This window comes from Ovis canadensis, chromosome 10 (genome assembly GCF_042477335.2).
Source record: "Ovis canadensis isolate MfBH-ARS-UI-01 breed Bighorn chromosome 10, ARS-UI_OviCan_v2, whole genome shotgun sequence".
Classification (NCBI taxonomy): Eukaryota; Metazoa; Chordata; class Mammalia; order Artiodactyla; family Bovidae; genus Ovis; species Ovis canadensis.
Genome location: NC_091254.1, coordinates 90,387,565 through 90,411,163, shown reverse-complemented (window position 1 = coordinate 90,411,163; position 23,599 = coordinate 90,387,565). Strand labels below are relative to the sequence as shown.

General features: G+C 39.4%; 1 protein-coding gene across 1 annotated transcript in view; it reads right to left on the bottom strand.

Annotated features, from left to right (window-relative positions):
* PCCA (propionyl-CoA carboxylase subunit alpha) overlaps nucleotides 1-23,599 on the bottom strand; it is a 378,264-nt gene that overhangs the window by 155,017 nt on the left and 199,648 nt on the right. The window contains exon 17 of the mRNA XM_069601951.1: nucleotides 4,100-4,210. Within this exon, the coding sequence (XP_069458052.1) occupies nucleotides 4,100-4,210 (111 nt within the window). The remainder of the gene's footprint in view (nucleotides 1-4,099; nucleotides 4,211-23,599) is intronic.

Here is a 23,599-nt window from a genome sequence, read left to right as displayed (position 1 = left end):
CCTGGGTTCCATCTCTGGGTGGGGAAGATCCCCTGGAGGAGGCACGACAACCCACTCCAGTAGTCTTGCCTGGAGAATCCCATGGACAGAGGAGCCTGGTGGGCTGCAGTCCATGAGACAGCAAAGAATTGGACATGATTTAGCAACTAAACAGCAGTAAGCAGTAAGATTTCTCTGGGATAGATATTCTACTAGTGTGCCTGTAGCTATTTGCCTGCCAGCACTCTGGGAACCAAGTGGAGAACAGGGCTGGGGAGAGAAGGAATCACCATATTATGCCCACTTTCACTTGATCCTCTACCTTCTCTGCCTGACGTCCCTCAGGGCATGTCCCTCAGAGTCACGTCTGACTCTTTGCAACACTATGGACTGTAGCCCACAAGGATCCTCTGTCCATGGGATGCTCCAGGCAAGAATACTGGAGTGGGTTGCCATCTCCTTCTCCAGGGGATCTTCCTGATCCAGGGATCAAACCCATGCCTTTGTCTCCTGCACTGGGAGACGGGTTTTTTATCACTAGCGCCACCTAGGAAGCCCTCATTGTTCTCCACCGGGAAGAACCTCAAAGCCTTTGCCAGGGCGGAGAAGACAGTCACCCTGTAAGAGGGAGAGAGCCGATGCCTGCAGGTCTAAAACTGAGGACTGCCTGTCCTCGGGGATTCTTCTAGGTTCTTCCTCCCTCGCTGCGAAATCCTCTTCCTTTGAATGCAGATGGCTCTGTTTGCTTGAGATCATCAGGTCCAAGTGTAGGCAGTGGTTTGCCCTTGAAAGGTTAATAACCAGCTGGGATGCGGGAAGGAAAAGAGACCCAGTGAAGAGCACATGCTAATTCCCTGACTGTAAACACCTTCTCCAAGGCTTATTTCAAACCACCACCATCACATCAAAGGAGGAGGATCAGGAAGAGATACATGCAAAGTCTCCTGAGGCAGTATTGTGGCCCCAGCACCTGCAGGAGAGTCCTCAGAGAGAGTATTTAACGTTCTACACTCCCTCACCCTTGCAGACATCCTGGTCTCCCCAGATCACAACTGGTTTCCTTTTTCTCTGCTCTAAGACACTCAGTTTATATCTTGACCTTAGTGTTCTTTTTGTTCCGTCCTATAGTGTAGTTAGTTCTTTACAGGTCTATTTCCCTAATGATATAACCACACTAAGGATGAGGAAAATATACTGTTTCTCTTTGATTTCCTTCTACTACATATACCAATTATTTATTGAATGATTTTAATGACTGAATTTTTAAAGGCAACACTTCAGTCATGTATTTAACACTTTTAAAGGTACAGAAATACATGATTAAATTTAGAGGGAAAAAAGGGAAGTATAATTTAATGGCAGACTAGTGTTGAATCAAAGTTTTCTAAACATTCTGCAATTTTTCAGAAGAGAAAGATAATTCTAATAATTTCTAATAGAAATTAGGTAGCTAATAATTTGATAGGGCTGGTGGTTCAAGTGCAGCAAGGCAGCAGAGAAATAAGAACAAAATTTCCATTTTAGGTGAAATGAAATGATATTTCTTAAAGTATCTTCTTCATTTTCCCTTTATTTCAAAGTCAAAATATCTACTCCTCCATTTTCCATTTACTTTTCAGAATCAAAGGAAAATACCTTTTCAACATCAGCATCTAATAAGTTGACGTGACAAACAAATTCTGTGTATTCTATTTTTAAATTTTAGACACAATCTTTTCAAAGTTCAGCCTAAGAGTCTTTAGTAAGTAACACTGTCCTAGTCTATAAACAAACCTGGGATAATAAACATATACAAAATTTTAATGCAGTCATAAAATAGGCACTAGCCTATGAACAGTGTCTGGGGTAGCTGGACAGATGGGAAGCAGATGGGTAATCCCAAAGGGGCAAAATGACCCAGCCTCAAACATATGGATAAGATCCTGGATTAACTTCAGTTGCCACTTCCTGCTGTCTCTTTCAGGCACATATTTCAAACAATCAAAGATGATACAGTTTAATATATTTAAGACCGCCTATGGAGAAAAATTGGGAAGAAGAGGTAGAATGATCTGAAGGAAGAGGAGATATAGGAGCCACTCAGAGAAGAAAGAACCGACATGAAAACAATACAAAGGAACATAATAAGCGGCAGGCGTTCAGAATGGCAAACACAGGTGTGTACTTTTAAAGCAGTTCCGTGACAACACACAGCATACTCCGAAAATGTCTGTGATTTATGATTTATGAATTTCAATTCTAGCACAACAGAATGACTATTAAAACAGAACTTGAAAACTCTAAGTTTAATTTCCGGCTTTATTATGTCACTGATCATTTTGCTTTATCAGGCTTTCTGTGCTTTGGTTTCCTTATACATAAAATGAAGGCTGAATTAAAAACTGCTAAGGCCCTCTAACAACGTACAACAATTTAAAAACTATTATGCATAAGAAACAGAATTACAGTATCTCTGCTAATAATCCCGTCCCAAAAAAGAAGTGTAATATATTAAGCTTATTATAACAAACTACAGTGTTTGTTTGACTTTAAGAAAACTTCTGAGTTCTCTTGAGAATTTGGAACATTTTCAATTGCTGCTAAAGATATATCACAGAGTAACCAACTCCAATTAGAAATTTTAAATGTTCCATGGTAATGGGATATAACACCAAATATGCATAAACACATATATAAATGTGTAAATGTATACATAAATATCCATGTACACACACAATATTTTGATCTGTCATCTCCTCCTGCCTACTGTTTCATGTAAGCCAGGAGGACGCAAATGCACATGGAAATCCAAGTCCACTTCACAACTGACAACAACTTTGAATTAAAAGTTTAGACAGGACAAGAAGCCAAAACTTTAGGATCAAAACAAATTTGTAATCTGAATACACATACAGTTAATTCAAAATAGTCAAGGGGACACCTTCTCACCTACATTATGAGCACCATTCCTTTCATTAATTCAACAAATATTTATTTAGGGTCTGCTTTAGTTCTAGGGATACAATAAAAAGCAAAAACATAGGTGGCATTTGACTTCATGAAAACAAGAGATATTAATGAAATAATCACATAAGTAGAAAAGTGCAATCATGTTAAGGTTGTAATTTATGCTTCTAAAAATTCAAAAGTTCGGGAAAAAGAACATGATGACTTATTGGTCTTTGTTTCAAGTTCCAAAATAAAACACTTTATTTTTCTTGGTACTAATGATAAAGGCCTATAACACTAGAGTTCTGAAATAACAATCAAATCAGTAATCCCCAGTTAGTTTAACAAACACTCCATAATAAATTCCTTGGTAAGATATTGCTTTGTAAATGTATTTAATATCTCTACATGAAGCTGACCTGAATCTACATACAGCTCCTAAAATGAATGAGTCATTTTATATATTAAAACACTTTAAATGGATATGAAGAACACATAACAATTGTGAGAGAAGATCTAATCTTCATATGTACCCAAGTTGATTAGAAACATATGGACAGCTTTCTGGCCTTCACTTGAACATTTCTAGTAAGTCTCAAGTAAGTGCTGTCAGCATCTTAATACCGTGTTAACCATGTTTTTGATGCTCACTCAAGGGTTTTCTCTGACTCTCACTTGATGAGTAACTTTTGCTACCTGGAAACACTCATGGGTAACCCTGCAGTGCTAAGTTTCACAGTCCATTCATTACTTTACTCAAAACTCAATTTTCAGAATAAAACCTTCATCTTCTTGACCATCTCCATTTTCATTAATAGGAATAGCACCTGGTAGTCTGAAATGTTCAGTGCTCATTTTCATAAAGATGCAGTGTTAACATTAAAGAAGAGATCCCATATAATTCTTATCAGCAGGGAATACAAATCTGTATTGGCTTTCAGAAACACAACATTCCACAAACTAGCTGAATTTCTCACTTAAAAAAATTATAGACCATTACACATTCATGAGTCACTCATGAATACTGAAAATCATGAATGTCAATAGCCTAGGATACTCTAAGTATTAATATATTAGTATCAAGCACAACATAGGCGAAAAGCCCTAATTTCAGAAGAGAAGAAAACATCCATTGTAATAAAGTATAAAAATAATAACTTTAATACACTAAAATATTTCAATATATACAAACCTTTAAAGCCATCAGGATATACATCAGAAAGAAATTTAGTGTTGATGTTTCCTTCTATAAAGCGTGAGTTGATTATCACCTCTCGAAGCAATGCGATATTATGTGTAACACCTAAAAATAAAATAATAGATGGAATTGAAAATCAATGAGTCAGTTAAAAATATAATTCCTAATCCCATTCACCATTGCAATGGAAAGAATAAAATACTTAGGAATATATCTACCTAAAGAAACTAAAGACCTATATATAGAAAACTATCAAACACTGACGAAAGAAATCAAAGAGGACACTAATAGATGGAAAATATACCATGTTCATGGATCGGAAGAATCAATATAGTGAAAATAAGTATACTACCTAAAGCAATCTAGATTCAATGCAATCCCTATCAAGCTACCAATGGTATTTTTCACAGAGCTAGAACAGCAGCAGCAGCAGCAGAACAAATAATTTCACAATTTGTATGGAAATACAAAAAACCTAGAATAGCCGAAGCAATCTTGACAAATAAGAATGGAATTGGAGGAAATCAACCTGCCTGACTTCAGGCTCTACTACAAAGCCACAGTCATCAAGACAGGATGGTACTGGAACAAAGACAGAAATATAGATCAATGGAACAAAATAGAAAGCCCAGAGATAAATCCATGCACCTATGGACACCTTATCTTTGACAAAGGAGGCAAGAATATACAATGGATTAAAGATAATCTCTTTAACAACTGGTGCTGGGAAAACTGGTCAACCACTTGTAAAAGAATGAAACTAGAACACTTTCTAACATCATACACAAAAATAAACTCAAAATGGATTAAAGATCTAAATGTAAGACCAGAAACTATAAACTCCCAGAAGAAAACATAGGCAAAACACTCTCAGACATAAATCACAGCAGGATCCTCTATGACCCACCTCCCAGAATATTGGAAATAAAAGCAAAAAATAAACAAATGGGATCTAACTAAACTTAAAAGCTTCTGCACAACAAAGAAAACTATAAGCAAGGTGAAAAGACAGCCTTCAGAATGGGAGAAAATAATAGCAAATGAAGCAACTGACAAACAACTAATCTCAAAAATATACAAGCAACTCCTGCAGCTCAATTCCAGAAAAATAAACGACCCAATCAAAATATGGGCCAAAGAACTAAACAGACATTTCTCCAAAGAAGACACACGGATGGCTAACAAACACATGAAAAGATGCTCAACATCACTTATTATCAGAGAAATGCAAATCAAAACCACAATGAGGTACCATTTCATGCCAGTCAGAATGGCTGCGATCCAAAAGTCTACAAGCAATTAATGCTGGAGAGGGTGTGGAGAAAAGGGAACCGTCTTACACTGTTGGTGGGAATGCAAAGTAGTACAGCCACTATGGAGAACAGTGTGGAGATTCCTTAAAAAACTGGAAATAGAACTGCCTTATGACCCAGAAATCCCACTGCTGGGTATACACACTGAGGAAACCAGAAATGAAAGAGACACATGTACCCCAGTGTTCATCGCACCACTGTTTATAATAGCCAGGACATGGAAGCAACCTAGATGTCCGTTAGCAGATGAATGGATAAGAAAGCTGGAGTATTACTCAGCCATTAAAAAGAATACACTTGAATCAGTTCTAATGAGGTGGATGAAACTGGAGCCTATTATACAGAGTGAAGTAAGCCAGAAAGAAAAACGCCAATACAGTATACTAACACATATATATGGAATTTAGAAAGATGGCAATGATGACCCTGTATGCAAGACAGCAAAAAAGACACAGATGTGTATAGCGGACTTTTGGACTCAGAGGGAGAGGGTGGGAAGATTTGGGAGAATGGCATTGAAACAATGTATAATATCATATAAGAAACAAATCGCCAGTCCAGGTTCGATGCAGGATACAGGATGCTTGGGGCTGGTGAGCTGGGATGACCCACAGGGATGGTACGGGGAGGGAGGTGGGAGGGGGGTTCACAATTGGGAACACATGTACACCCATGGCGGATTCATGTTGATGTATGGCAAAACCAATACAATATTGTAAAGTAATTAGCCTCCAATTAAAGTAAATAAATTTAAATTAAATATATATATATATAATTCTTATGATATGCATAAATGTATTATTAATGTCCTATGACCTAACAAAAACCATGCAAAATTACTTATCTCCTTGATTTGAAGTGATAACAAAAAATCTGAACTTGAGGCAGCAATAAAACACGAAATGTAAACTCAAGAACCCTATGATGGCCATGTCAATTTAATGGGGACATCAATGTCTTTTCAGTAAATGGTAGAACCACTAGATATGCATTTGGGAAAAACAGAAGATGAACCTCAACCCTAACTCACAGGATACATAAAAATTAACTCAAATTGGGTCACAAGCCTAAAACTATAAGACTTACAAAAGGAAATAAAGGAGAAAAATCTTGAGGTAGGGAACAGATTCTTAGACAGTATACAAAACCCATGAACCATAAAAAAAAAGTATACCAACAAATCATACTCCATCAAAATTTAAAAGTCTGCTCTTCAAAGGATTTAGTTAAGAAAATGAAACAGCAAACTACAGAGAGAGAAAATATTCACAACACATATTTCAAATAAGAAACTTGTAACTGGACTATATAAAGAACAATTACAACAATATGATGATGAACAAACCAGGCTTTAAAAAAAGAGGCAAGGTCACATACACCAACTATACTGAAAATGGAAAACCAACACAAACCTATCCTATAGCACATGGAACTCTGCTCAATGTTATGTGCCAGTCTGGATGGGAGTGGGGAGAATGGATACAATGTATATATATGGCTGGGTCCCTTCACTATACACCTGAAACTACCACAACATTGTTAATTGGTTATACCTCAATACAAAGTGTTTTTGGTATTAAAATGTTTTGTTTAAATAAGCAAAAGATATAAGCAGGCATTTCAAAAAATATATACAAATGGCCAGCAAGTACAAGATGTTCAACACTGTCAAAAAAATATATGGAAATATACCCAAATACCAATTTAAGTGGTTGAAAGTTAAAATATAATACTAAGTGTCAATAGATATGTGGTACAAGTGGAACATCACAATCTGTGATGGTGGGCATGGGGAAAGAAATTGGTATATTTTGGTTTACTTCCACTTTGGACTGTATGAAGGTTTCTTTAAAAGTTAAACATATACTCATCATATAATTCAGATAATTCACTCCTAATTATTTACACAAGTTAAAATAAAAACATATGCCTATACAAACACTGACACACAGATATTAACAGCTTTATTTGCAAAGTGAAAAACTGGAAACAGTCTAAATACCCATCAATAAAGAATGAATTAACAAAATGTGGTTTGCTCATACAATGAAATTCCGCTTGACTATAAAAAGAATCCAAAATCACTGCAGACGGTGACTGCAGCCATGAAATTAAAAGACATTTGCTCCTTGGAAGAAAAGCTAGGACCAACCTAGACAGCATATTAAAACACAAACATTACTTAGCCAACAAAAGTCTGACTAGTCAAAGCTATGGTTTTTCCAGTAGTCATGTATGCATGTGAGAGTTGGACTATGAAGAAAGCTGAACACCAAAGAACTGATGCTTTTGAATTGTGTTGTTGGAGAAGCCCCTGAGAGTCTCTTGGACTGCAGGGAGATCCATCCCAAAGGAAATCAGTTTTGAATGTTAACTGGAAGGACTGATGCTGCAGCTGAAACTCGAATATTTTGGCCACTGGATGTGAAGAGCTGGCTAATTTGAAAAGACCCTGATGCTGGGAAAGATGGAAGGCAGAAGGAGAAGACCACAGAGGAAGAGATGGTTGGATGGTATCACTGACTCGATGGACATGAGTTTCAGCAAGCTCTAGGAGTTGGTGATAAACAGGGAGGCCTAGTGTGGTGCAGTCCATGGGGTCACAAAGGGTCGGACACAACTGAACTGATAAGAAGAAGTGAATCTCCTCATATACACAACAAGGATGAATCTCAAAATTATTATGCTGAATTAAAGAAAGAAGCAAGACCAAAAATAATGCATATTAAATGCAACCTACAGGAAGCATTAGGACAGGGTCAGAGAGAGGGTGGACTGCAAAGGCCATGAGGAAACTTTGGGAGATGATAGAAATGTTCAGTCTTTTGCTTATGGTGATGGCTTCACAGGTCTATACATACGTCAAAACTCACCAAATTGAATGCTTTAAATATGAGTAGTTGATTATATGTCAACTATCCTTCAAAATAAGTAAGAGAAGAAAGAAGAGAGTTGGAGGGATGGGAAAGGTGGAGGACAGAGAGGACAAAGAGAAGAAAAAAGCTGATGATCAAGAAGGAAAAATTGAGCCCAGGACACAATGACTACTTCAAAGGGAAGGAAACGGCAACTCACTCCAGCATTCTTGCCTAGGAACTCCCATCAACAGAGGAGCCTGGCAGACTACAGTCCATGGGTTTTCAAAAGAGCTGGACACGACGTGGCGACTAAACAAACAACAACACAATGACTACTCCAAAGTGAAGTTAAAATAGGGTAACCCCTATGGAGGGGCATGAATGGCACAAGGAGGAATACATGATACAGAAGAGTTTATGACGGAGGTTTATTACAAAAATATTAAGTAGGAATAAAAGGCAGAGTGAAGAGGCATCTTAAAACCAGCTATTAGGGAAAGCAGGTATTAGATCTGGCGTCCACTAGAAGGGCAATTGCAGTATATTATAGAGTTGAAGTAAACAAAGAGGTTTGTTAATTCCTTTCAATTCTTTAACCCACTGAATAGTTACAATTTCTACTACTATGCTTCTAACAAACCTAGAAAGCCTGATTCTGTTCTGGCTATTCAAGCCTTACAGAATCGTTCCCTATACAATAAATACAAAGTAGGCAAAGAATAGCTCAGGTTCAAGTACTTAATTGACCTCTCACTCTGAGTAAGCTATTTAAACTCTCAAAGTTTTAATGTCCTCATTTGTGAAATGGTGATAAATAACAAAGCCTATTTAGGCATCAAGATTGCCGGGAGAAATATCAATAACCTCAGATATGCAGATGACACCACCCTTATGGCAGAAAGTGAAGAGGAACTGAAAACCCTCTTGATGAAAGTGAAAGAGGAGAGTGAAAAAGTTGGCTTAAAGCTCAACATTCAGAAAACAAAGATCATGGCATCTGGTCCCATCAATTCATGGGAAATAGATGGGGAAACAGTGTCAGACTTTATTTTGGGGGGCTCCAAAATCACTGAAGATGGTGATTGCAGCCATGAAACTAAAAGACGCTTACTTCTTGGAAGCAAAGTTATGACCAAACCACAAAGTATATTAAAAAGCAGAGACAGGTCCGTCTAGTCAAGGCTATGGTTTTTCCTGTGGTCATGTATGGATGTGAGAGTTGGACTGTGAAGAAAGCTGAGCACCGAAGAATTGATGCTTTTGAACTGTGGTGTTGGAGAAGACTCTTGGGAGTCCTTTGGATTGCAAGGAGATCCAACCAATCCATTCTAAAGGAGATCAGTCCTGGGTGTTCTTTGGAAGGAATGATGCCAAAGCTGAAACTCCAGTACTTTGACCACCTCATGAGACCCTGATGCTGGGAGGGATTGGGGCAGGAGGAGAAGGGGACGACAGAAGATGAGATGGCTGGATGGTATCACTGACTTGATGGACGTGAATCTGAGTGAACTCCGGCAACTGATGATGGACAGGGAGGCCTGGCATGCTGCAATTCATGGGGTCGCAAAGAGTAGGAAACGACTGAGTGACTGAACTGAACTGTATGACTGCCATGAGGTACAAATGAAATAATGTTTACCACAATGTAGGGCACTCAAAAAAGACTATTATTGTGCTCATCATTATCCTTCTATATGAGAATAAATATAGAGCAGAAGACAACATGTAATTAATAAACAACAGACAGAAGCTTAACAACACTGACCTACCTATCTTCTAGTTCATTTTCTGTAAGAATGTAAGCTCCACAAACTTAAGCTTACATCTGATTCTACCTGGAGGGTGTGCTCATCCTATAAGCAAGATCAGCAAACTACGGCCTGCGGTTCAGATTGTAAATAAAGTTTTACTGAAACACAGCAGTGTTTATACAAGGTTGTCTTCATCCTTCAACAGTAGAACCGAGTGGTTGCAATGGAGACCATGAGACCCAAAAAGTCTAACATATTTCTTCTCTGGCCCTTTACCAAAAATTTGCCCATATCTGCTACCAAGTGTTAACAATGTTGTTCCAAGCAAATTAATCTATACCTATCAGTAATTTCGCCACACCTAATACTCATGCAGGAGTCAGATATCACAGGAAGGAAAATGAAAGTAAACTGTATTCTATATGAATTGGGGGAACTTATAGTAACCAGTGATAGAATAAGAAAATGAGCACGAAAAAGAAGACATGAATAAGAAAACTGTGATCCAAAGAGACTGAACCATTCACTGAATGTTTAGTACACTATAAATTATAATAGTTCAGTTCAGTTGCTCAGTCATGTATGACCCTTTGCAACTCCATGAACTGCAGCACACCAGGCCTCCCTGTCCATCACCATCACCCGGAGTTCACTCAGACTCAAGTCCATCGAGGCAGTGATGCCATTCAGCCATCTCATCCTCTGTCACCCCCTTCTCCTCCTGCCCTCAATCCCTCCCAGCATCAGAGTCTTTTCCAATGAGTCAACTCTTCGCATGAGGTGGCCAAACTACTGGAGTTTCAGCTTTAGCATCATTCCTTCGAATGAACACCCAGGACTGGTCTCCTTAGGTTGGGCTGGTTGGATCTCCTTGCTGTCCAAGGGACTCTCAAGAGTCTTCTCCAACACCACAGTTCAAAAGCATCAATTCTTCGGTGCTCAGCTTTCTTCACAGTCCAACTGTCACATCCATACATGACCAGTGGAAAAACCATAGCCTTGACTAGATGGACCTTTGTTGGCAAAGTAATGTCTCTGCTTTTGAATATTGTATCTAGGTTGGTCATAACTTTCCTTCCAAGGAGTAAGTGTCTTTTAATTTCATGGCTGCAATCACCATCTGCAGCGATTTTGGAGCCCAAAAAAATAAAGTCTGACACTTTTCCCACTGTTTCCCCATCTATTTCTCATGAAGTGATGGGACCAGATGCCATGATCTTCGTTTTCTGAATGTTGAGCTTTAAGCCAACTTTTTCACTCTCCTCTTTCACTTTCATCAAGAGTACTTTTAGTTCCTCTTCACTTTCTGCCCTAAGGGTGGTTCCATCTGCATATCTGAGATTACTGATTTTTCTCCCAGCAATCTTGATTCCAGCTTGTGTTTCTTCCAGTCCAGCGTTTCTCATGATGTACTCTGCATAGCAGTTAAATAAGCAGGGTGACAATATACAGCCTTGACGTACTCCTTTTCCTATTTGGAACCAGTCTGTAGTTCCATGCCCAGTTCTAACTGTTACTTCCTGACCTACATATAGGTTTCTCAAGAGGCAGGTCAAGTGGTCTGGGATTCCCATCTCTTTCAGAATTTTCCATAGTTCAGTTGTGGATGTGACTGGTGATAGAAGCAAGGTCTGATGCTATAAAGAGCAATATTGCATAGGAACCTGGAATGTTAGGTCCATGAATCAAGGCAAACTGGAAGTGGTCAAACAGGAGATGGCAAGAGTGAACGTTGACATTCTAGGGATCAGTGAACTAAAATGGACTGGAATGGGTCAATTTAACTCAGATGATTATTATATCTACTACTGTGGGCAGGAATCCCTTAGAAGAAATGGAGTAGCCATCATGGTCAACAAAAGAGTCTGAAATGCAGTACTTGGATGCAATCTCAAAAACAACAGAATGATCTCTGTTTGTTTCCAAGGCAAACCATTCAATATCACGGTAATCCAAGCTTATGCCCCAACCAGTAACGCTGAAGAAGCTGAAGTTGCAAGGTTCTATGAAGACCTACAAGACCTTTTAGAACTAACACCCAAAAAAGATGTCCTTTTCATTACAGGAGACTGTAATGCAAAAGTAGGAGGTCAAGAAACACCTGGAGTAATAGGCAAATTTGGCCTTGGAATACGGAATGAAGCAGGGGAAGGCTAATAGAGTTTTGCCAAGAGAACGCACTGGTCATAGCAAACACCCTCTTCCAACAACATAAGAGAAGACTCTACACATGGACATCACCAGATGGTCAACACCCAAATCAGATTGATTATACTCTTTGCAGCCAAAGATGGAGAAGCTCTATACAGTCAGCAAAAACAAGACTGGGAACTGACTGTGGCTCAGATCATGAACTCCTGGAAGTGTGGAAAACCACTAGCCTTTGAATGTGTGGATCACAATAAACTGTGGAAAATTATAATAGTAATACATATCAAATAAAATTTTAAATACATAAGTATGTTGTGACAGACTGCAGGATTTCCCTAAATTTTACATTTTATCTTTCCACAGTAGAATCCTAACTAAATAAAAGACCACCCAGACAGACTCCATTTTCTCATCTGTGTTGCATCTAGACAGGACCCACTAATTCCAAGGAAAAAAGAGTCTAAGTTAAAGAAATGTATCCAAGTGCAGTCTCACTTACATGAAAAAAAGGACTGCTTGATCTTCCTTTCCTCCCTTCTTCCCATGGGCTCCCTGATAAACTGCAGGCACTGGGCTTTGGCAATGCAGATGAAGGGGAGAAACAAGGCAGGTGTAGGGGGTGCGTGGGGGTGGAAAGAGACAGGTCTGTGTTTCTCCTGGAACAATGGCCACAGGATACTCACTTGCTCCATCAGTGCAGACCAGCCCCAACATTAAATGAGAAGTAGATGAATTTCAATCTTATTTATTCCACTGGATTTAAGACTCTTTGTTACAGCAGGTTACCTTGTACCCTAATGGGTACATATGGGGGAGAAAAGTCATTCTCAATATGACTTGCTATCTCTGAGCCAACACACATGAACAACTTAACACATCTTTCCAGGCATTCTTCTATCCATCTCTTTATATTAGACTAGCAACCATATGAAAACTTCTGAGCATCTCTCTTCCTGACTCAGAAGATAATCACGTGTATAATTTTATAAAATCCAATTTTCAGCCTATTCAAACTATTTCAGAACGTTTAGAGAAAGTTCCAAAATTCAAATTTTAATGCTACTCCTTTATTTATTCCATGGGAGAAGTTTTCACATACAGACAGTAATCTAATAAATATCTTTCACAGTACGTGCCCAGGAGAAATGCATAGTTATCTCAACCTTGCTTTGTAGGTAATGACTTGGTCCATACTGAATAACTAATGTTTTGAAGGGTTTTTGTAATTATGTATATCTCTATGAGGAATTATCAAAAAGTATAACAACTTCTGATTACACCAATACAGCTAACAAATCATTGCAAAAGTTGACATTTGCCTATATTACAGGTGATTGTTTTTTCCACTTCCATGGGGGTCTTAGTTCCCTGATCAGGGATCAAACCCGTGCCCCCTGCAATGGAAGCACAGAGTCTTAATCAATGGACTACCATCAAAGTCCCTAAGTGATGGTTTGCTACCCAAAAACAAAGAGCAATTTATTAAAAAGCAAAGCATTAGGATGCTTAGAAAGACAAACTGCGTAGGCAAGAATTTAAAAATAGAAGATACCATGAAAGAGTTCAAACTATACAGAGGAAAGCAATCCCTCTGTCATATGTTTCACAAACAGACAAAACTAAATCACTTTGGAAGAAGAAAAGAGTTACAACTTGCCAGCGAGATTTCTATGTACAGGAAATGACAGATGCAGTGTCCTAGGAAGAGCAAAGAGAACTGGCTGGGAAAGAAAACAGAAAAAGGTGCAGAAGGACACAAAAACAGGTAATATTAGAGAGGAACTTAAGAGTATTTAAGAATTTTCATTTTGGTAGAAAGTGAATACCACCAGGCGTTTCTATGAAGAGGACTAAAAGAAGGACGACTCTGTGTGATCCTCTGTTCTGTAGCCCCCCAGGCTCCTCTGTCCATGGGATTCTCCAGGCAAGAATACTGGAGTGGGCTGCCAAGCCCTCCTCCAGGGGATCTTCCTGACTCAGGGATAGAACCCACGTCTTTTACATCTCCTGCACTGGCAGGTTGGTTCTTTACCACTAGCGCCATCTGGGAAATCCAAAAGAAGGACACCAAGGCCAAAGGGTATGGACAGAGGATTGGTGCACCAGAGAAGTCAAACAGGAATATTCAGGGTCTAACAGCCCAGCAAAGACTTCACTTTATCTTGAGAGCAACCAGAATGGCTGAAAAAGGGCAGACATGAGTAGATTTGTGCATTCCGGGAATCACTCTGGTGCTGCTGCTACTTTTGGGATTGGGAAGGTTCAAGAGTGAAGATGGGGAAAAGCAAGCTGTCAACTGCAGGAGATGTGCTAGAAAATTGTAAGGCCTCAGCCCACAGTTAGGGAGCAGATGAGATAGGAGACAGGAGAAATAAATCTCTCAGCCACACTTGAGAGATGTCTGGGAGGCAGATGGAGTTTGGTGATTTAGGGGATGAAGGATGGGGAAGGTGAATCAAGCACCAACACCCGAACTTCTGCGTCTGCAACATCACAGACAATAACATTTACAGGAAAGGAGTAGGCTGAAAGGAAAAAACTAGATGCATATTTTGCAAGTTAAATGAGAGATGCCTGTGAGATGGATAGATAATGTCTAAATCATTAGAATTCAGCCTGGCAGGCAGATTAGAATGCACACACATCAGAATACAGAGATGGTGGAGGTGGACACCATCACCTCACCAATCCAGCAAGTTCTGGAAAAAACAAGATCTTAAAGGAGGGAGTGGAAAGAATGAATGTGAGAAGATCAAGCTGCAGTCGTAACTTCATTTCTAAAATACAGTGTTCTTATATATACAGTGGGCTTCCCAGGTGGCGCTAGTGGTAAAGAACCCATCTGCCAATGCAGGAGATGCAAGAGACCTGGGATCGATCCCTGGAAAGATCCCCTGAAGAAGGAAATGGCAACCCACTCCAGTATTCTTGCCTGGACAAGAATCTCATGGACAGAGGAGCCTGGAAAGCTACCGTCCTTGGGGTCGCAAAGAGTCCAACACGACTGAAGCGACTTAGCACAGGCACATAAACACTTTAACAATTTAGAATGTTTTGATTGATAAGTTATTTTATGTAAATAGCAAATAACCTAGAAAGGCAGTCTCTCAGCAAATTTGTCCTTTCTTCCTCCAGTTAAATAAAAATAATACTGTCTACTTTATATGCACCATATTCTGTATTTAAGCTTTACCGGCTTTTCTGTAATAGTCTCACGCTAGTATAAATTTTCTTGCCCTCTGTGAGGCCAATGCCAGTAAAACACAACTTTTAGAAACAGTCAATGATAATCTGAACAAAAACAAGATGATTTACTGATGCCAGTCATCAATTCAAGACCATGACACCTCCAAATTTAAAATGCATGCAACTTTACAGGATAAATGATACTGTACTTCAATCCCATATTCAAAGTTGAAAAAGAGGTGATTTTTTTAAATGTAACTCAAAGGAAACATCAGCAAATATTAATTTATGTGTTGGACATCAAAGAACAGAGCCACTCAACCACACAAATGAAGCATGGACTTTCAAAAATTTTTCTACTTGCTTAGTAAATAGAGCATGAAAACACAGACTTTTACCCTAATAGTGTTTTAGGGATAAAATTAATATACAAGAGCACTTTCCCTTTAACGTTCTCTGAAGAAAATATCACACATTACTATGTAATCTTACATATTACTAGTAATTATCTATTATCTTTTCCTAAGGGCCAAGGCAAGACAAGGGTTAATGGCAGACAACCAAAATCCAGATCCCACAACTGATTGCTCCAAAAATTACTCTATACTAATTAATTCTAAAGTCAATTAAGGGACTAATAAACAATTAAATCTAAAAGCTCAAGAGACCAGATGAAGGATAAAAAGCACTCAACCGCTAAAGGATACCCTACATATTTGAAAGTTACCATTTTGTACTTAGTTTACTTTCCATGTTCCAGTTAAGACAATGCCGTTATATAAGCTGGTCCTGTTCAAACAATAAGCAGATAGTTGAGGTGCCCTCAGGCTTAGTTTTATAACTTTAACGATATTATTAATCACATACTCATAAAAATTATGACTGTGAGACGTGGACTGGGAATTGAGGATGACCTCTGCCAAAGTTCATGGGGTCCCATCTGTATGGGAAATCATGACCAGTCCACAGAAGAGAGGACCCCCAGGAGCAGCCTTCTCCTGACTACCTGCTGCTTCCAAAACACGGGCCAGACATGAGCTACACGCACTGCCAGGATCAAACAGAGGCCAAAAGCCATCGCTTATTTCATGGGGGCTCAGAAATTAACTTTAACCAAATTACATCTTTGTTCTAAAGAAGCTTTATCTTAACAAAAGCTCACAATCGGCTTCAGGAAAAAAAAATTTTCTGAACAACTAAATAGTTATCAAACTAAACAGCAAACTACCTACTGTTCTTCATAAAACAATTTTCTAAGCCCTCAATCCTTTAGAATTAGTCAGATGAATGAGATATAGTACGTATTGCAAATGTGTCTCCATGTTTATCCCTTAAAGGTAAGCTTTGGGAGGAGGGCAGCATATGCTCTCATTTTTTTTTAATCTTTCATTTTGGAATATTTTCAGAATTACAGAAAATTCACAAAAATAGTACAAAGAGCATATACATCCTTTACCCACATTCTCCAATGTTAACATCTGACCACCTTGATTTGCTTTGTCATTCATGGTTTCTCTCTTTATGTATACACACACAATTTCTTTTTTCTTAAACATTTAAGGCTAAGCTGCAGGTAAATACCTCTAAGTATCTCAGGGCGCATCTCCTAAAACCAAGCCGAGTCTCTTCTGTAATCACAGTACAGTGACCAAATCTAAAAATTAACACTGACAATAGTATCATCATTTCATCTACAGACTTGATTCAAATTCCACCAGTTGTCCTATTTATGACCTTTTCTACAAAAGGAAAACATTTTTTTTCTGGTTCAGGAACTAATCCAGGATCACATGTTGCATTTAATTGTCATGTGTCCTTAGTTTCCTTTGATGTAGATAAGTTGATCCGTTTTTGTGTTTCTTGACCTTGACACTTTGGAAGAGTACAAGCCATTTATATTGTACACTTTCTTTCAGTTTGGTCTGCCTGATGTTTCCTCATGATTATATTCATGTTACACATTTTTGGCCAGAACAGCACAGAAAGAATGTGGACTTTTCGGTGCATCAAACCAAGAGGCGCAGGCTCCTGATTTGTTCCATTGTACCAGTGATATTAATTTTCACCATCTGGGCAAGTTTCAAGGTTTATCCATTTTAAAGGGACTATTTTCCGCACTTTGACTAGTTATCATCTGAAGAGATATCATAAATTAAGCAAATACCTGTGTCTCATCATATTTTCGTCCACTAATTTTAACGTCAATCACTGATGATGCATGCAAACAATCTGGTGTTTGCTGAGGACTGATTTTTCTACACTTATTAGTTAAAAACCTACCGTAAGGAAGGGCTGTGAGCCCCACCCTCATTCACCTTTTCTACCTGTATCAGTATAAACTCATGCACTCTTCATTTCATGGATTTTAATCTATTCCTAGCATTATTCATTTTCTTGCTGAGGTTTTCCCAGAACTGCCAGCAGAAGCCCCTGAAAGCTGGTTCCTGGGTCTTTTTCTTTTTCGGCATATCCTCATTTCTTCAGCCACTTGATTATGTATTCTTATATAAGATCTCTCATGCTCATCTTCGATTCCTTCTGAAAGTAGCCATTTTTTAAGGAGTGCAGGTTCCATTTATGGGAGGACAGTCTTCACAGAACAAGATCTGGGTGCTTGGTGTGCTCCTTGCTATGGGTGTCAGTGCTTCTGTGACCTCTCAGCAGGACAGTAGTTCTCAATCATTGGGCAAGATTTTCCCCTCAGGGGACATACGGCAATGTCTGGAAGTCCATGATTGTCACAACTGAGGAGATGGTTCTGAGATTTAGTGGGGAGAGGCCAAGGATGTTGATAAATATCCTACAATGCACAGACAGGACAGCCCCGCTCCACAACAAATATGTGTCTACCCCAGACATCAGTGATGCTAAAGTTAAGAAATCCTGAGCTAGAGAGTGTGTGTATATATATATATATGTACACACACACACACAATTACAAATGTAGTAACATGTATTTATTTATTTTTCAATCTATGTTAAAAACTATGAAGTCACGTTGAACTTCCAGCTCAGCACTGCAGGGTTCATTCCATGCTTCTCCATTCCCACATCTGTAACTCCTTTCTCTGACAATGAGAAACTTGGCTCCTCTTATCCACAATACATATATTTATTTCCTCTATCCCAGAATATACATCAACTGGTTTCAGAGCTGCTAACCCGTGAACTAAGAAAAATAAACCTTCTAACTAGAGCTTAGTGTTTGTTTAGACGTATTTTATCTCTACCTTGAGGGTATCCAGTAAAAAATAATATTAAAAGTTATTTAGATTCACTTTCCCTCCCCGCCTCCTTCAGCAAGATTGTATTATTCATACAGTCCTGTCCATCTGTTTGCTTGGATCTCACTCTGAGTTTTTCCCCCAGAACGTTAATGATTTTATGTATTCATTTTTAAATATTAAGATGGATTTACAGGTCAGAATTATACAAAAATGTATAATCAAAGAAGTCTTTCCCTTTCATCCCATGTACTAATACTATTTCCTGTCCCCTAATCATTTCCACCAGACCATCCCGCCACCTCCTACAAAAATGTCATCTTACTAGTCCTGGCCTTACATGTGTGTGTGTTTTCAAAACAGAGCAGATACATTTACATATTCTTATTTCTTCTAGCTGTCTGCCAATATCTATTTTCCCTTCCTTCCTTTAATAAGAGAAATGTTATGCTTTAGCTGAGGATATGGCCACCTTGCTATCAACTACATCTCCCATCTTCCTAGCACCTAGGTATGACCACCTAGACTCACCCCCAGTAGGACAGGAGCAGAAATAGAGGGTACTCTCTGGGTTAGGCCCTGAAAATCAGTGAGTGTGAACTCCCCTGCTCCTGCTATCTTCCTGCTGAGCCTGGATGAGAGGCATGAAAAGCAGCTGCTCTGGGCCCTAAAATGAGAACCATCTGCTGTGATCCTGGAGTCACCCTACTGACCCTTGACACTTCCCTTCTCGACTGTTACCTGGGAGAGAAACTGAACTGTATCTTGCTCTGTATTTTTGATTCTGTTACAACTGCTTAGACTGGCTTAACTATGAAAGGCCGTCAGGTGGGGAGAAGACGGTGCAAACCAGGAAACGGAGAAGACTGAAGCATGAGAAAAGGGGGCCTGAAAGACAGTGGTGCAAATGAGGCCACGGAGTCCATGAAGAGGCAACAGGAAGACATAAAGCAGGGGAGTGCTCTCTGGGTTTGTACTTTGTACACCAACCCACTAAAGAGTTGACTGGTGTGGTAAGGAGGACATATGGAAAACCCACTCAGGAAGCAAGAGCTCTCGTCCGTGACATCAAGTGTTGGCTTGGGGCTCAAGGGCTAGGGGACAGAAAGTGAAATCAAAACGTAATCAGACGAAGTGTACAGACCCTCAGAATGCATTTGAGACCACGTTTCTGAGCCCAAGTGCTCACCACCATTTACTCTCGGAACTCTGCATCCACCACCCAGAAGGTAAATTTCTCTGCACATCCCTCATCCTCGGAACCTCAGAGGACTCAACCCCACCCTCCCTAGACACCTACTCCCTCTTTTCCAGGCTGGTCCATACCCAGTGAGACCACTGCTCTGGGACTGGTTCGTCTACCACAGATCCGGCACCTTCATGGGACGTTCCACTCACCTCCTTAGTGGCCAGTTGCTTAGTTGTGTCCAACTCTGCGACCCCATGGACTGTAGCCTGCCAGGTTCTTCTATCCATAGAATTTTCCAGGCAAGAATACTGGAGTGGATTGCCATTTCCTTCTCCAACTCACTTCCTTGCATTATCTGAAATCCCCAATGCCCTCAGGGACCTCACTTCTCCAGCGACCCTCACTGCCGCTTCCAAAACATCACCTCTTCTAATCCTCGGAGAAACTTCCATTTCCTTGAGGTTCATTTTATCTGGTCAGAGAAGCTTCTCAATTATCTATCATCTCTCAGCATCCCTGGCACAATGCAATATTCACTAAAGAATTTACATTACCCAACTCTTGACCTTTCCTCTGATCCTAAGTCGTACCACCCATGCAGGTGATCCATTCAACATTATCTCAGCTCAGTTCTTAGGATCACCTCTCAAATAACCTGTTCTCCCACTCTAGCCACCTAGTCCCATAATCACACTCTCAAATCACCTAATGTTTAGTAACTGAGCCACTTTCAAAGTCACCAATTCAAAACACATAGACATCACTGGCCATCTGTAACCCCCAACTTTGCAGCTTATTTCCCAAGTATGTTCTCTAGGGCAGTACTGAAACCTCCAATCTAGAATGTGAAATGTTCTATGCCAATTGCCCCTGGCTCTTCTGAGGAGTTAATGTTATGACATAGAAAGAGGGCGAGAAAATAGAGATATAACCATAAAAACTTTGAATGGACCATATTAGGGCTAAAAAAAAAACAAAAACAGGTAAAAAACACAATGCAGGGAACAACTGGGGAAATTCCCACATGGACAGTACATTAGATGATATTATGAACTGATGCCAGTTTTCTTTGATGAGATAATGGTATCCTTGTGGTTTTGCAGAAATATAGTCTTACCCTTAAGATGCATTCTGAAGTATTTAGGAGTGATGTGTCAGGATGCCTGCAACTTTCTGTCAAATAGTTCAGGAAACAAACAGGAGAGAAGGGGAAGGAAGAGGGAAAAGACGAATAAAGGGAGAGATGAAGAAAAAAGCAAACACAGAAAGGCTGAACAATTAATCTAAATGAAGAGCATACCACTGTGCAAAGTACTATCCATTCACCTTTCCTCTGAGTCTGAAAAATACCTAGAATTAAAACATCTGGGGCAATACCTAAAATTAAAAGAAAACTCGTCTTCTGAGCTAAAAGAAGTTTAATATATATATATAAAATATATATATTTCAATATGATGTATAATTATTCTGTATGCTCATTCAAACATAACTGAAGGGCGGGAAGATCTTAACTAAATGTTTGCGCTATGCATTACTCTCCAAACTACTTGTCTATTGTAGTAATACATACAGCTATCACAATTGCCCAGTATTTTACTGTGAAGATTTGTCCACTGAGTAGACACTGAAGCTGCTCAGAATTCTGGCTACTACAAACAAGACTGCTGTAAGTGTCTTTGTAAACAGCATCTCACAATTCTGTCTTTTAACACTGCAGGGCAGATTCCCCAAAATGTGTGCCCAGAGCCTTTACTTCTCCAGCATGGTGAGTTCCGAGTCTTTTTAAAAATGTTGCTATTCTGAGGAGTCATTTTAAGGAAGCACAAGTAAAATATTCTCAAGAGAGGCCCCTAGGAGTCCTGAAGTACCCACATTACTTTCAAAGGACAAAAAGGGAGACGTGTGAAAAGACAGATACCAATCTCTTCTCCTCTAATTTCCCACTGTTTCGGCACCTATGAATTTACATTACACTTATCTTATGTATTTTCCATCCAAGTATACTAAAAACTCTTTGAAATACAGACAGTCTCTCTCTCTCTCATTCCTTGAGTAAACAAATATTTATTAATCACCTACCATGTGTCAGGAACTGCTTAGCACTGGTAATACACAAGTAAACAAGATAAAAACACCACCAGTGCCCTCATGTACTGAATACTCTTATGGGAAAATCCAACAGCAATTAACTGCAGAACCAACACTTTAATCACAGTTATGATAAATGCTTTGAAAAAGAAGAGGAACACAGTGCAATGAAAGCATTTGACTCAGCACACAGTACTAGGAATGGCCTAAAATGGGCTTTCAATATGGCTTACTAATGGTTTAATACAGTTTACAGAACACCAATGCATTGATAATGATTGACGGCATACAGTTTTTAAACCTGTGGTTTTACAATTGTAAGGAGACGAGGAAGAAAAGAAGAGGGCAACTAAAGTTCCTGAACTCCGCAAGCCAGCACCGTGCCAATACCATCTACGTACCTAATGCCACTGAGTCCTCATCACTAGTTCATAAGGCAGAGACTCACACCCTATTCCTTAAATGTAGACTGTGAGATTCAGAGACACAAAACTCACATAAGTTACTAAACGGTATCGAGGATACAGTAGGAATCCAGGCCGGTCTGATTTCTTTCTATTCGATCACAGTGAATCAAAGGTAGAAATTTCAGATGAAGCCTGGAAAAACGTATCTGCATAATAAAATATATTTTGCTTTACACACGGTACATTTATAAACTTCCAAGAACAGCAGTAAGCCTACTTTGTATTTAAGTCACTTAGTTTAAAAATATAGTAACTTGCATGCCTGCATATAAAGTAGAGGAAGCAAATTAGTGGAAAACATGTTCATTTAAAAATAAAACATGAAGGACCTCCCTGGTGGTTCACTGGCCAAGACCCCGGCTGCCAATGCAGTGGACAGGGGTTCAACCTGGCCTGGAAAGATTCCACATGCCATGGGGCAACTAAGCCCGTGCACCACAACTACGGAAGCCCACATGGTCTAGAGCTTGTGCCCTGAAACAAGGAAAAGCCAGCAAAATGAGAAGCCCCTGTGCCACAACTAGAGTAGGCCCTGCTCACTGGCAACTAGAAAAAGCCCATACACAGCAATGCAAACTCAGCTCAGTCAAAAAATAAATTAATTGAAAAATTAAACATGAAAATGTATTCTGTAAATATAAAAGAATATTCCTTTCAGAGCCCAGCCGTAGTGGGAAAAAAAACTTCTGTGCGACCAATACTAACTTAATATTTTCACAAACTGCCCATGTACCATGCCACTGTTTTACAGTATCAAACTTCAACAGAGATGTGATATGACAAAATATACTTACTCAGACTATTTCGACTTCATGAATCTACCATTCAAGCTCATTATAATGAAACCTAAATTACTTTGCCAACAAAGACAGACAAAGGTCTGTCTAGTCAAGGCCATGGTTTTTCCAGTAGTCATGAATGGATGTGAGAGTTAGCCGAGCACCGAAGAATTGATGCTTTTGAACTGTGGTGTTGGAGAAGACTCTTGAGAGTCCCTTGGACTGCAACGAGATCCAACCAGTCCATTCTAAAGGAGATCAGTTCTGGGTGTTCACTGGCAAGACTGATGTTGAAGCTGAAACTCCAATACTTTGCTCACCTGATGCAAAGAGCTAACTCTCCAGAAAAGATCCTGATGCTGGGAAAGATTGAGGACAGGAGAAGAAGGGGACAACAGAGGATGAGATAGTTGGATGGCATCACCGACTAAATGGACATGAGTTTGGGTAAACTCCAGGAGTTGGTGATGGACAGGGAGGCCTGGAG